Raw genomic sequence first — 14,396 nt, 5'->3', positions numbered from 1 at the left:
ACATATATCAAAATTAAGACACACACAAGACAAATCTGGACAGAACACAGAACACAAACTTATTATGTCATGACACAGAACCATGGGTTTTTTTTCTTCAGTTAATTTTCAGATGATATTAGTGCTTCTTGATGATCTGAAAGACAAAGAAAACATTTCTACCTACATTGGGGTGGTGCATTATATTTTAGAACACTTTTTCTTTACAGATTTTTGCTACTTTTTGATCAGCCTGCTGTTACCCAATTGTATGCTTTTATTTTGAACACTAGCTTCAGAGGGTTTGAGTAAATTACTTCATTGTTTAATTATTAAGTTAAAGGTGGCATGCCTCAAGTTTCCCTCTTGTACTGCAGACCAGGCTTTTTTTTTTACTGCTACATAAACTTCCTTAGAACAAGGTGCTTGCTAGTTACTATTCCAGCAAGCAAAAAGGTTTTCCTTTCCTGAAAAGAATCACATGCAATGTTACAGACTTACTTATGGGGGACAGTGCTCCCCCGCTTCCAGAACAGACAGGCAGTTTGCAGACACACACAACCTTGGATCTGAAAGCAAGCCAAAAGTGCTATCAGCTCAGCCTTGAACAGAAACACTGTGAAGTTTCTGGGATTGGATTTTTTTAAACAATAATTAGGTTCCTTGGAAGACACATTTAACCCTTAGGGTTCAGGTTTTACAAATTTACAATGTATAGATTCTATTCTTTTATGCGGTTAACCAATTAAGTTTCAGTAGAATTCCTTATTTTCTCTTTAATAGATTTAACAAAGTGTCTGTAGCCAAATGTTTAACTTGACTGTTTCATTGCTAAGATGATTAAAAGAGGCTGCAAGAAACAAGGAGTCATTTCTTAAAGCAGGGTTGTTGTTTTTTTCCCTCCCCCTTAGGATTTGGAGGAACACTTTCCTTAAACTGTTAAACTTATTTTAAACTTTGTGTTTTTCTTTGGATCGGGCAAGTTTGTTACAGGAGCCCGTGTTTTCAAAGGGAAGAGCTAATTCCTTTTAGTTATTTTTCATGTTTCCTCTCTACCTGTGTATGCATTATAAAGAGGGATAGAGGGGTGATGTTGTGCCAAATTTTCCCCCCAAGCTTGGTTGATATGGGTGTGCCAACTGAGAAATCTTTTTTCTTTTTTTTTCCACTTCTTATGTGTTATTTTGGCACAGAGGTGCTGCAGCAACTTTTAAGTTACCTATCTTACTGCAGGGCGGATTTTTGCTTTTCTGAGCTTTACTTTCATCCCTCAGGGCTTTAATTTTTCCTCTTTTTCAATTTGTTAAATGCTTACAGGTCCTTGGACCATTATGCACATACATGTAATACACAGGGGTGCCTTTTGGCAGAGTGGGGGGTGTTTAGACTAACCCCCACTTAAACTAACTTTACACACTCCAAAGAAAGAGTCTGCCGGGTCTAGAGTGTCAGACCTTAGCAGCTCATGAAATAAGGGGAGTCGTCACTCCCTCACATATCCGCTGAGTCTTGAGGTTCAGCTGACCCCGCCCCCCCTTGCGTTCAGAGCTCCCTCATGGGAGAGCCCTGGTGCAGCTGGGATCAGCTCAAGTCTCAGACCTATGCAGAGGCATTCATTCTTCAGTCATTACATTCATACTCATTTTTCTCACACATTTTTTTTTCACAATTTTTTTCTCCTTTTTCACATTTTTCCGACAGTTTCCACATTTAGATGCAGCTTTCTTTATTGTCCAATTCTCATGGGTGTTTCTATTAAGTGGCGCTGCCCTAAGACATCCGGCACTTAATATCAGACTTCATTAGGATCCTATACCAGAAGGCTCTTATCATAAAGTCACTGGAATTCCTGTAGACTGACCTACCCCCATTTTCTGCGCGCGCTTAAACAGATTCTGTAAGGCACTGAACTAAAAGTCCACCTGCTTACACCTTCTGTGAGTCACCGAATTAAGAGATATCCACCTGCTCGCACTGGTCCCCCCCTTTTGTTGCGAGGCACTGGACTCAAGGTCCACCTGGTTCACAGGGGATTCCGGCACCCGTCCCAGCCCGGCAGAACATCACGTCCTGGCGCCTGGAGACAGCCTGGTGGAATGGGGTACTATGGCCTGGGGTTAGCCTCAGAGGTCAGTACTACGCCCACAAATAACAGAGAGAGACAACAAAGCTTCCCCACAGTTCCGTGTGCCGAGAGAGAGTAATGGCACCACACCAGCTTTTAGCGTCTGAACACAGAGGGTCCAGCACATGGCTGCCTCACTAGAGACACCGGTGTGCACTTTTGAAACTGTGACACATAAGACAGGCCTAATAGACAAAGACAGACACAGACAAACAAAATGTTAGCCGCTCCACAAAATTGAATTCCGTAGCGCCCCTTACCCCAATGGCCGTCCGTCACTCCAAATCCCAAGCCCTCACAAGGGGTATGTCTACACTACCCTCCTAGTTCGAATTAGCGGGGTAATGTAGGCATACCGCACTTGCAAATGAAGCCCGGGATTTGAATTTCCCGGGCTTCATTTGCATAAATTGGGCGCCGCCATTTTTAAATCCCTGCTCGTTCGAACCCCGTGCCGCGTGGCTACACGTGGCACGAACTAGGTAGTTCGGACTAGGATTCCTAGTCCGAACTACCGTTACTCCTCATTCCACGAGGAGTAACGGTAGTTCAGACTAGGAAGCCTAGTCTGAACTACCTAGTTCGTGCCGCGTGTAGCCGCGCAGCACGGGGTTCGAACGAGCAGGGATTTAAAAATGGCGGCGCCCAGTTTATGCAAATGAAACCCGGGAAATTCAAATCCCGGGCTTCATTTGCAAGTACGGTATGCCTACATTACCCTCCTAGTTCGAACTAGGAGGGTAGTGTAGACATACCCCAGGAGATTTCATAACAGGTATCCCCTTTACCTTCTATTGAGCGCTCTGAGAGGTTTGGAAGTGGAGTGCCGGTCCATCCATACAGGCAAGTGGTGCGTTAGGAATCTCGGTGGAACCTCCAAATTGTCGAAGCAAAGACACGCTCCTCTCTGTTTAGGTGGCTAACAACTGATTGCTTTATTGATCAGTAAAGCAAAGTGAGCCAAACGTGGTCCCAGCAAAGTCGGGCCCAGTAAAGCTGCTTAATACAATCAATCCTAGTATCTTTATACCCTTAACCAAACAGTCTGACGTCAGGGCATCCAATTACAGAAATCCTCAATTAAATTTGGAAAAACAAAGCCTTAGCAACAAGATGGCAGACAGGTTCGAGGGAGTACATCTCCTGTCCCAACCAGCCCAATTAACACATACCAATAGCCCATCCTGTAGGCCTCTTCTCACGGGGTGACAGAAAGTTCACTCTGGTCTACGTGCTTGAGAGAAAAGCTGAAATGGTTTCTGATATACAAGATGGCTTCTAGATAACCATAAAATGGCTTCTACAAAACCATTTAAACTATTATAAAAGGAGAGGCATCCGTCACGCCGTCTGTCACAGGGAACATTTGAGACTGCTCTGGAAGACTCAAGAAGTTTCTAGAAAATGCCAGAATGAGTGAGAAAACCATTGGGCTGAAGCCGTGTTTGCTGCCATGGGCTCAGCTCCATTTCTGGGTGGCCCCGCCCCACAGAGCTCTACCCAGTTCCCAGGCAGCCCTCCTGGAGGGCTCAAGCCCCACGGTGGCAAAAGGGCTTCAGCCCATGGCAGAGGCCACCCAGGAATGGGGCTGGGCCCCACGGGGGGAGGTGTGGGTGCCAGGGAATGGAGCTGAACCCCACGGCGGTGAAAGGGCTTCATCTCCGCAGAGGGGCTGCCCGGGAACAGGGCTTCAACCCCACAGAAGCAAAAGGGCTTGAGCCCTTCAGCAGGTGCAGCCTGAGACAGGGCTGAGCGTCACCATGAGGGCTGCCTGAGAATGGAACTGCAGCCAACGGTGAGGGTGCAAGAGAAAGGGGCACCAGTGAAGGAGCCCAGCAGCAACTCCAAACCAGATCAACTCCAAACTTGAGTGTACGTTTACAGTCACAATGGGACGGGTAATGCTAGTAATAATAATTAATCAGTGCATTTTTTTTTAAAAAAAATCCAGGTGCTGGGCCTCTATTTATTGGATAGTTTCAATATTGCTGAGGTGACACTTTTGTCTCACAGTAGGTCATTAGTGGTTTAGTGCTGCCACAGTCATTATGATGGCTAAGAAAAATGCACACTCTTTAAAAAAGCAGCAAAATTAAACAATAAGAGCGGCAGCTCACTAAAGTAAATGTTTGATTTATTTTATTGATAAGGTAATTTTGCAAATACAATGGAAAACAAAATCTAAAAACCTCCTCCCCAACAGAAAAATCATACTAAATAATAAGCTTGGAAGAGTAAAGAGTCTTCCAGGTCTTGGAGTATCAATATTTATCACAAATTATTTTCCCACAAAACTGTTCATAGGAGCAAATGTTTAGATTATTCATAATAAATGTGTTGGCTAAAGAATGTTAAAAAGTGTTTTCCCTAGTTTACATCCTCACCCTCTTAAGAACATAAGAACATAAGAATGGGCCATACTGGGTCAGACCAAAGGTCCATCCAGCCCAGTATCCTGTCTACCGATAATGGCCAATGCCAGATGCCCCAGGGGGAGTGAATCAAACAGGCAATGATCAAGCAATCTCGCTCCTGCCATCCATCTCCACCCACTGACAAACAGAGACTGGGGACACCATTCCTTACCCATCCTGGCTAATAGCCATTTATGGACTTAACCTCCATGAATTTATTTAGTTCTCTTTTAAACCATGTTATAGTCCTATAGTCTTGTGTAATTCAAAGTGGGTGCACGGGTTTGTGACTCCCAGAGATTTATTTTTCTATGAATATCCAAAGGGTTCCATTCTAGAGCCTGTTATTTTGTTGTTGCTGTTGATTGGGTAATGGTCTAGGCTTGAATCCTGTTACTGTCGCTGATTGGCTGGTAGTGCTGGCCTAAAGACAGGTCTGGTCAATGGTCCTGGCCCAATCATTAGTGGCTGCTGGTGACTGATTGCTGGTCCAGGAATAAACATTCGCTGTTGCAGGTGACTGACAATGGGTCCAGGCCCACACATTAGTGGCTGATAATGACTAACTGGTAGTCTAGACCTAAATGCTGGCTGTTGTAGGTGACTGACAGATAGTCCAGGCCCAAATGCTAGTGAGTGCTGATGCTTGGCTGCTGATTCATGCCAGTAGTGTGGTGATGTCACATGAATGGCTTCTGTGTTAACCCTTTGCCGAGGCATTAGGTGACAATATTCTGGTTGAATAAGACTACAACTCGGAATCTGGTTGCTTCTTGCTGGGCAGATCTGTAAGCTGTCTCGAAATCCCTGGTGGGAAAGGTGGGAAAGATGAAATATTAATTTAAAAAACACTTGGAGGTTAACAACTAAACATAATGACTTTAGAATCATTCACGTATGGGTAAGATCTGCAAACACCTGCAACACTTTCATAAATGTGTGTCCGGCTCATGAGCATTTCAAATGTAATGCAGATGCAGCCTGCCCAAAAGAACAATAAACTTCTCAGGCCCTGCCCACGAGCTACAGCACTGCCATGGAACCATGTCACTCAGATCCAAGGAGAATACAGGAGAGGTCCATGGAAAGTTAATAGCCTTATCAGGTCCGGACACAGGGGAGGTGTGAAGGGTACCAAAGCACCCCGTCCCCATGGTTCTCCAAGTGAGCATGCTCTGGCCAGCCAGGGGAAGGCAGGAGCAGTGCACGGTCTGTGCTTCCCTTCCCCTTGCTTTGGCCAGCCAGGGAAAGGCTAGAGCTGATTTCCATGCTTACTTGGGGGATATCGGGGGTGCATTCACACCCTTGGATCACAGAAATTCCTGCATACAGGCCTGACCTTATGAATTCTTCAGTCACTGGCTGCTGTAGCTCAGCCATGAAAATGGCCATTCAGAATTAGGAAAGATTTCAAGGGCTTCAGCAGAGATGCATGAACTAGCATGATGGTGTCCTCTGGATACCTCATCTGTACATGACTTTGGATTGAGTCTTTTCCTTCCAAAGATCTACTAACCTGAAGGATCAACTGGAGTTCAAAAGAAAAGAACATTATCCATGGGGTGAGGTGCCACGGCCAGTAATCATCTCCCTGTTGATGGCTGACAAATGTTCTCCAACAATAGTTGTAAGCTGAGGAAACAGAATTATCCAGTCACACAAATTAAAAGACAGGTCAAGAGGCCACGCAATTCACTGCTCTGTGAGAGGTCAATATGGTTCGAGAAAGATTAAATTGCTATGTAACTGCCATGAAAACAGAGCATTCTTTTTTCCTTTTTATTTACTGAGGAAGTTTTAATAGGCTCACAAATCCTTGCCATGTAAATATCAGAGACAAAATAATATACATTGCAACAGTGAACTTTTGTTTACAACAGGGGGTTTCAAAGTACAGTCGCAACCCAGTACTGGGTTGTGGAATGCCAGGCACCGGGTTGCTTTGCTGTAGGGTGACCAGGTAACTAGTGGGGCTTGCTCAGGCAGGCTTCCTCCCTGTCCTGGAACCACGGACCTCACTACCCCAGAAGTGGCCAGAAGCAGGTTCAGTTCCTAAGTGGGGGCCACAGAGCTTCACACACTGCCCTCCCCCTGAGCACTGGCTCAGTATTCCCATTGACTGATTCCCGGCCAATGGGAGCCTGGGTGGAGGTACCTGTGTGTGAGAGCAGTGCACAGAGCTGCTTGCACCTCTCTGCCTAGGACTCAGACCTGCTATTGGCTGCTTCCAAGGCACAGCGTGGTCTGAGGTGCCAGCACAGGTAGGAAGCCAGTCTTAGAATCCCTGCTGCTCTGCTAACTGTGAGTCGCTGTAGGTAAGCCCATGCTCAGCCCAGTGCCCCAAACCTCTATCCTAGCCCTGAGCCCCTCCTGCACCCAAACTCCCTCATTCCTGGCCCCAGCCCTGAGCCCCTCCTGCACCCAAACCCCCTCATTCCTAGCCCCAGCCTGGAGCCCACACTCTAGTCAAAAGATATAATTATCTTGGGTCACGGACATCAACAATTTTCTTCAGTTGGACCATGAGAAAAAAAGTTTGAAAATCATTGGTTTAGAAAAACATGATACGGTATTAGAAACATCACATCTCTTTATGGAACAGAATGCTACCATAGTACATAGCATGTGGCTAACAAACCAGGTACTTGTATTCAATTTTCATATTCTAAAATACTGGACAGGTGCACTGGGGGGTTATGCAGGTGAATGTACTTTGTCAGACTATTGAAAAAAAAAGATGTTTTTTGTTCTCTCTATTTTGCTGAGTTTATTGAACTGGTGTGTTAAGAGAGAGAATCTTTTATCAAAGAAAAGCTCCAGTTTGGCACTGAATTAAAGATTGATATTAATGAAAGTCTCTTGATGGCACTAGAAAATGAAATTTGCAATTTATTTTTGGAAGAGGATGGGCCCTGGTGAGTGTGTAGCTGTGCCTCTCATGCCCTCCTCGCCAGTGTGATTTAATCTTTCCCTATGAGACCACAAATAACAGGGAACAATGGTCTATTTGCATGTTGCAGCCAGTCCTTGGCCTCGCAGCTCTGACTAACAAAGGGGACAATTAGTGTTCAATGCAGGGTCTGTAATGAAAATGACTTTTCTCCATTATACACCAAAGTCCTACTAAAATCAAGAACATAGAAATGAAATGTCCCACAGCCCTGTCCTTCAAACCTGTTTATTCTTCCAGCTCTCTTTCCACCCAAAGGAATGGTTGGTTACCTGAGAGGTTCATGACTCTTATGGTGACTCCGTTCATCACCAGGTCACGAAGGCCTTGACGGTTGCATTCTTCTTCATGCCGAAAGAGCCGCGCTACATATATTTCTAGGTTCACTTTGGGATATGCCTTCCGAAACTCTACCACAGATTGGGAGCATTTCCAACAAGGACTCCAGGACAGGAACCAGGTGACAGAGCAGTGAGTCAAAGGATTCAGAGATCTTTCCTTGAAGGCATTTTCCAGGAAGTTGACTTCAGCATGCTGGGTGTAGGTGTTTCGGTACCAGTTTCTCCATATCTTGGTGCTCTTCACCCATCTGATTTCATAGAGCAGATAAGTAACCTTAGGAAGTGCACTCGGATCATAAACATCCTTAAACTCCTTTGGCTGTATCTTCCACCTTAAATATGAGTCAGTCACTGTAAAAACATAATGTCCATTAATGGCACTTTCAGTGGCCCTGTTCTACACAGCCAATTCCAGATGCCAAAACGAGAGACTCAGGCCCACAGACACATAAATAGAGGGACACCAAGAAAAAAAGAGAGAGAGAGAGAGAGAGAGAGAAGATTTAGAATACAAGTGAATGAGAGAGACTATCTGGAATCTTCCATCCCTCTTTCCAGAACCCTCTATGGAACAGTTCAGGTTTGGGGATATAGAAGTGTCAAGTGACCTATTAGAAAATATATTTGGAAAATTTTCTCTCTCACAGAAACGCAGAAGAAGACAGGAAGAAGATCCTGGAACTCTGCCTTTTTGCGGTCACAGAAATCAATTGCATGAGTCTCCTAACCTGGTCCTAACAGATGACCCATGTTCAATGCTACTGAACAGAATGTAATTCTGACATGACATCTCTTATATTCCTTAGGGAAGAAGAAATCTTTCTGAATCTTGTTTGCAGTGATCTCATTAACCCTGCATGTTAAACATCAACAATTTTCTAAATCCTCTTTATAATCCAAGATGTAATTAGGCTCAGATCTTCAAAGGTGTTCAAGCATCTAACACCGATGGAAATCAGTGGATGTCAGGTGCTTACGTACCTTTGAGAATTTTGGCTTTGGTGTCCAAGGAGGTGCCTGTTGTTATCTTTACTTTAATCTCCAGAGAACAGAGTCTTTCTAAGACACATCTGAAAATTATGTAATTAATGATAAGCTCTGACTGCCATGGACTGTGATCCTCATCTAAGTGGGTAGCAGAGTTCTAGCTATGGTTACACTGATGAAGCACAATTGAAAGAGAGGCCAGTTCTGGGGCCCTTGGTCTGACAGAAGAACTCCTATGACTGGGCATTTGGGCTGCCTGACATTATATGCTTTATTTAATGTTGCTATTTTGCATTTTCAGGAGATATATTTAAGCTATTAGAAAATAACTATTTCTTGTTACTTGTACTGAGAAACAAAAAACAAAACTGAAGAAACACAGCACAGGAGCACTGAGAACAAACATTTGAAAATGGAGGGCACTTTTTAAATGTTAATTTACCCCTAAGTATCAGGAGTTAATATTTAATAAAAAAAACCTCAGGTCTTTAAAATTCCTTCAATAGCACTTTTCTGTCCACTGTTTTCATGTCTCTTTCATGACTCTTTACATGCTCAGCCATATACAAGCATCTACTTGGCTAGGCCCTGATCCAAAGCCCATTGTGTTGCCTGCTTTTCAGAGATTAATATTATTATAAAGGCTCGCCAATCACTTTGTCCAAAAGATAATGAGTCTTGTTCTGGAATCAAATGACACAGAATTAAATATAGAGACTTCAGTGCCTTGTAAGGACCCTTAGGACATACGGCAAGAACGCTCAGGCTCCGGACAAAACATATCCAGAGAAACTTTTATTAAAATAAGTGAATAAGCTCCAAGCCAGAACCAAAAAGGACTAGTGCTCTATAGGGGGTTCCTTTAGGAAACTCTGAGATTAGCATACTTACACACCTCCTTTGGGGACCTGATGGTAAGAGGCAAAGGACCAGCCTTGCTTCTGGCTTGCCAAATGAATCCAATGGTCCAGGTCCCTCAGTGCCAAGACTGCTAGTGAATAATAAAGCTGATGGGTCAAACGCTGAGTAGCCAAGTTAACCATAGATGGCTAAGAGACTCCAAAGGCAAGATGAAGAAAAGGCTCCCTCCACATGCTTGTTTGCCCTCTCATAGGCCCTGAGCACTGTTCTGATAGTCATGCTAACATCCAGCCTTCCATTTCCAAATCTAATTTCCTCACCTATTATCGGAGTGCACTTGTTCTATTGACTAGCATATCAATGCCAATTAGCTCATTTTCAGACCTTCCACTTCTTGTCCAAACTGGTTTAAAGTTTTTACTTCCATGTTCTTGTAGTGTTCCCTGATCACCTTCAAGTTCTGACTTGCATAGGTAAACACGTCAAATTCCCCCAAAATCTGAAAGGGTGACTGTTAGGCCATGTATCTATGCTGAACATAGCTTACTTAACAATGCTTATGCCAACTTGCTTAAGCTAACTGTGACAGCCATGTCAGGAGCCCCCAACCCTGCACCCCCATCCGCAGCCAGATGTGACTCTCACCCAGCCAGTAGAGTAGAAAGTTTTATTGGTCCTCCGGGACACAGCAAAGCCCAGGAGCGATAGCATAGACAGAGAGCAGAAAGCCTTATTCCTCTTGGGGGGAAGGGCTCACGGACCCTGAACCCCCCTTTCCTGCTCTCAGTCTGCTCTTATCTTCCCCCAGTTGCAGGGCTGGCCTTACCATGAGGCGAATTGAGGCGGCCGCCTCAGGTGCCAGAATGTGGGGTGTGTCACTAGGATCCAGAGTGTAGAAAATTGTGTCTCCTGCAGGTGCGTATGTAGGTAGCAGAGCAGTCTCATGAGAGGAGTAGAACAGGAAAAAGGCAGAATTGAGACCTTTCAAAGTTTTGGCCCAAGCAAGGGGCCATAAGGGCGTTATTTGAGCTCCCCACTTCAAGTGCCAAAATGTTGTGGGCCGGCCCTGCCCAGGCGAGACTAACTCAGACTCCCAGCAACTGGTCACTCAGCCCCCAGACAGCCCCACCTCTTGCTTTGTTCAGATTCCTCCAGATTCCTCAAGCCATTGCTTATGTACTTCCCCTTAGGGACCCATCCCCCATTGGCCACTGCACACACAGGCACACACAAAGCCTATGCAGACCAGCACAGGGCAGTAGGGGTGACAGCACACAGCACAACAAAGCAACCAGTGAATGCAAAACCAGGGTAGATCCAGGGCCACAAGAGTGGACAGAATCCCTACTATGTTACACTAACCATACAGGATTCAAACCTGTAGTTTCCTTGCATTACAGTTAAACATAATAAAGCAATCTAATACAAAATACAAGCCAAATATAATAACCCAAACAAGCATACCAACAAATAAAGACAGAATAAGCCAAAAATAAAGGCAGAATAAAGCAAGTCAGCAGGCTGGCCCTATAGGCTACAATTGAAATCAGCAAAAAGACTTCCCTTGACTTCAATGGACTTTGGGTCAGGCCCATAAGATACGCCCATGAAATGACATAGGAGTGGAGATTTTATACCAATATAGATATTTAGTTACACTGGTGCAAGTTTTCTAAGCCCATACAGATGGACATGAACACATATGCACAGACACACAAAAGAATCGGAACTGTCTGAGGAAAGATGGGCACAATGGGATGTGCTAATTTTTTTTTAAAAAATTGTTGCTTTAACTTTTCATAAAACCAGTATTTATATATACTATACCTTTTAACTAAGACTTCTTCAGCTCTGCTGTATTTTCTTACCCTTTGTCTTTGTAAGAAGTACTTATTTATTACTGATGTAAGAAAATCATTGTCAGTAATTTCATTTTTTTTTTACTGAAAAGATAGTATCTAAAAATACCATATATGTATAAACATGTGCAGAGTGATAAACAGTCTGGATTTATCTACCAACTATACATATCTCATATACATAAATCCACCACATTCAGACAGATGCACATACATATGTGCACACATAAATGTATGTAGCCATGAAGACACACAAATGCACATGTATACCGTATTGATATAGCCACACATATAGGCATATATTGCAAACAGGTACACACATAAACTAATGTTGCACCCTTACCTCTCTCACAGCCAGAAACCATGGTTCTCCCTAACTAAAGCCATAAATCTGTCTTCTTTTACTAGTATGCTTTTTTCCCTTTCAGTTTCTATTCCTGATGACAGAAACTTAGGAGATTAAGAAGCCTGTAGTACCCAAATAGTGACTAATGATTCAGCTCTGGGAAGTTAGGTTCTAAATGATGTGGGGGCATAGACCTCAGAACTGATGTAAAATCGTTCTTAAAAAAAACTATTGTTGTGTATACAGACAGTTACACAAAATAACTAGATAAATTAATGGAGGATAGGTCCATCAATGACTGTTAGCCAGAATGGGCAGGGATGGTGTCTTGAGCCACTGTTTGCCAGAAGTTGGGAATGGGTGACAGGAGATGGAGCCCTTGATTACCTGTTCATTCCCTCTGGGGCACCCAGCATTGGCCACTATCAGAAGATCCAGATTGAGCTGGGGATGGGTAGATAATATACTGGGTAGCGCTTACTGAAATAAACAGCAGCCTACTGTAGGAAAAAGGGAAGGAGGAAATGACCCAGGGAGGCTGACTTGAGGCACTCCAGAATGGTCAGCCCTTGCATGGCCCTGGCTCAGAAGCTGATTGAGCAAGTGGGATCCTCTATCCCTTACACTGTGACCGATAGGTGGAGTGGCAACCAGAGACTGCCACCACAAGATAGACCCCTGACCTGGCCAGAGTGCCCTCTGAATATTAATTTATATTTACTAATACATTTCTTGCTAGAAACTTGATCGGTAAAACACACTGCAAATAATTTTTTAATATGTATTCACAGAAAAGGTTTTATTAACTCCCAAGGGCATGTTTCACATGCCCCACATATATTTTCTTCTTACTTACCTGTTTTACACCAGTGTATATCTGTGGACTTCAGTGGAGTTATTCCTCATTTACTTTGGTATCAGTGAGAGAAGAATGATACCAATGATACCTAGTGCATTTGCAGAAAGCACAAATATAACTACATGCCCACCCAACCATATGTATATATACTCTGTGGGTACGTCTAAACTACATGGTTCCATCGACGGAGCCATGTAGATTTGTTTGTTTGGCAAAGTCAAATGAAGCCGCGATTTAAATGATCGTGGCTTCATTTAAATTTACATGGCTGCCGCGCTGAGCCGACAAACAGCTGATCAGCTGTTTGTCCGCTCAGCTCGCTAGTCTGGACGCTCCCCTGCCGACATCAAAGCCCTTTGTCGGCAGCCCCGGTAAACCTCATCCCACGAGGAATAACAGGGCTGCTGACAAAGGGCTTTGATGTCGTCAGGGGAGCGTCCAGACTAGCGCGCTGAGCAGACAAACAGCTGATCAGCTGTTTGTCGGCTCAGCACGGCAGCCATGTAAATTTAAAGGAAGCCGCGATCATTTAAATCGCAGCTTCATTTGACTTTGCCTATGTGTCTAATCTACATGCCTCTGACGACAGAGGCACGTAGTCTAGACACAGCCTGGGTGATGCTGCACCCCATATACTTCAAAATTATATGATGAGGACATAATTATGCTGCATCTTGTATAAGATATGTCTTGCAAGATGTCTATAGAAAAGTTGTGATTTGTTGGCCATGATTATCCTATTTGTGTGCCTGTATCATGTTTGTACCTGAAGTGATTGATATTGTCTATGAATCTGTATTTTAAATGTGCTTTCTCTGGGTGACATGACAACTAGCCTTTTATTATGACAATGAAGAAGCTAGACAGTGCTGATGGCCCGTCAGCAATGACAGTGGAACATGGAAGAGCTTAGCCAGCTCATGAGTAATGGCCACTGTGACGCAGCAAGGACATGTGACCAGGCAATGGGACACTGAACTCTATTTTGCTCCCTGTATTTTTCCACAGTTTGCACTGGGAACAAAGGGTTCCTACCATATGAAAGAGTTATAGAAGGTAGGGAGTGACATCATCTGAGCAGCTCTTTCCCCGCATGGTAAACTCATGGAAACTCCTGAAGGACAAGGACTAAATGGGTGTGGGAAGGCAGTGCTGGTCGCTAGCCTGTGTATGGAAACTTGGTAGGCTGCTTGGCTCATCAGTCAACAGTATTAAAAAGGGTGCAGAAGTTTTGAAGGTGTTTGTGTGCATGTGAGCGACAAAGTGACAGAGATAGACATTGTTGGGATTAATGAGATGAGGAGAGGTGTGCACACACATAGAGAAAGGAAAAGTTTCACTTGGAACTTGTACTTTGTTTTCCAGTTTGTGTTCCTTGGAAAATCACTTCAATGACCTCTCGGTCCCTTCCAGTTCTAGGAGAGAGGCAATCTCCATTCATGTAAAATGCTGGGCCCTATAGCACTCCAGCTGCAAGTGCTGAAAATGGAGTTGCTCTTTTCTCCACTCATCTTCTGCTGGATGAGGGCAGGAGTGGAATAATAGGGAGCTCCCTAACCTCAGCATCTGTCTGTTGGGAGAGTCTAGGGCTATAACAGCTGGGAAGATGCTGTGCAAGGATTGGCTCTTCTTGCCCAGCACTGTATTTTCTCGGTATAAATGCACGTTCAAGTCT

General features: G+C 44.1%; 1 protein-coding gene across 1 annotated transcript; it reads right to left on the bottom strand.

Moving 5' to 3' along the window:
* Positions 1 to 3,004: 3,004 nt before the first annotated feature.
* On the bottom strand, positions 3,005 to 12,908 carry LOC102452472 (C->U-editing enzyme APOBEC-1-like). Its single transcript, XM_075901924.1, has 4 exons — positions 11,860 to 12,908; positions 7,741 to 8,160; positions 6,035 to 6,150; positions 3,005 to 5,325 (listed from the first exon to the last, which is right to left on the bottom strand). The coding sequence occupies exons 1-4, from the start codon at positions 11,879 to 11,881 to the stop codon at positions 4,912 to 4,914; spliced, it is 972 nt and encodes a 323-aa protein (XP_075758039.1). The 5' UTR covers positions 11,882 to 12,908; the 3' UTR covers positions 3,005 to 4,911.
* Between the last annotated feature and the right edge of the window lie 1,488 nt (positions 12,909 to 14,396).

Source organism: Pelodiscus sinensis, chromosome 1 (genome assembly GCF_049634645.1).
Source record: "Pelodiscus sinensis isolate JC-2024 chromosome 1, ASM4963464v1, whole genome shotgun sequence".
Lineage (NCBI taxonomy): Eukaryota > Metazoa > Chordata > Testudines > Trionychidae > Pelodiscus > Pelodiscus sinensis.
Note: the sequence above shows the minus strand (reverse complement) of the source record. Positions and strands in the feature narration are given on the sequence as shown.

Excerpts from the sequence above, each read along its gene's own strand:
- LOC102452472 (XM_075901924.1), bottom strand. The coding sequence starts at position 11,881 with ATGGTTTCTGGCTGTGAGAGAG. Across the intron at positions 8,161-11,859 it reads GGTTTCTGGCTGTGAGAGAG|TGACTGACTCATATTTAAGG; the intron begins GTAAGGGTGCAA and ends ATGTTTTTACAG. Across the intron at positions 5,326-6,034 it reads AACTCCAGTTGATCCTTCAG|GGATTTCGAGACAGCTTACA; the intron begins GTTAGTAGATCT and ends CTTTCCCACCAG.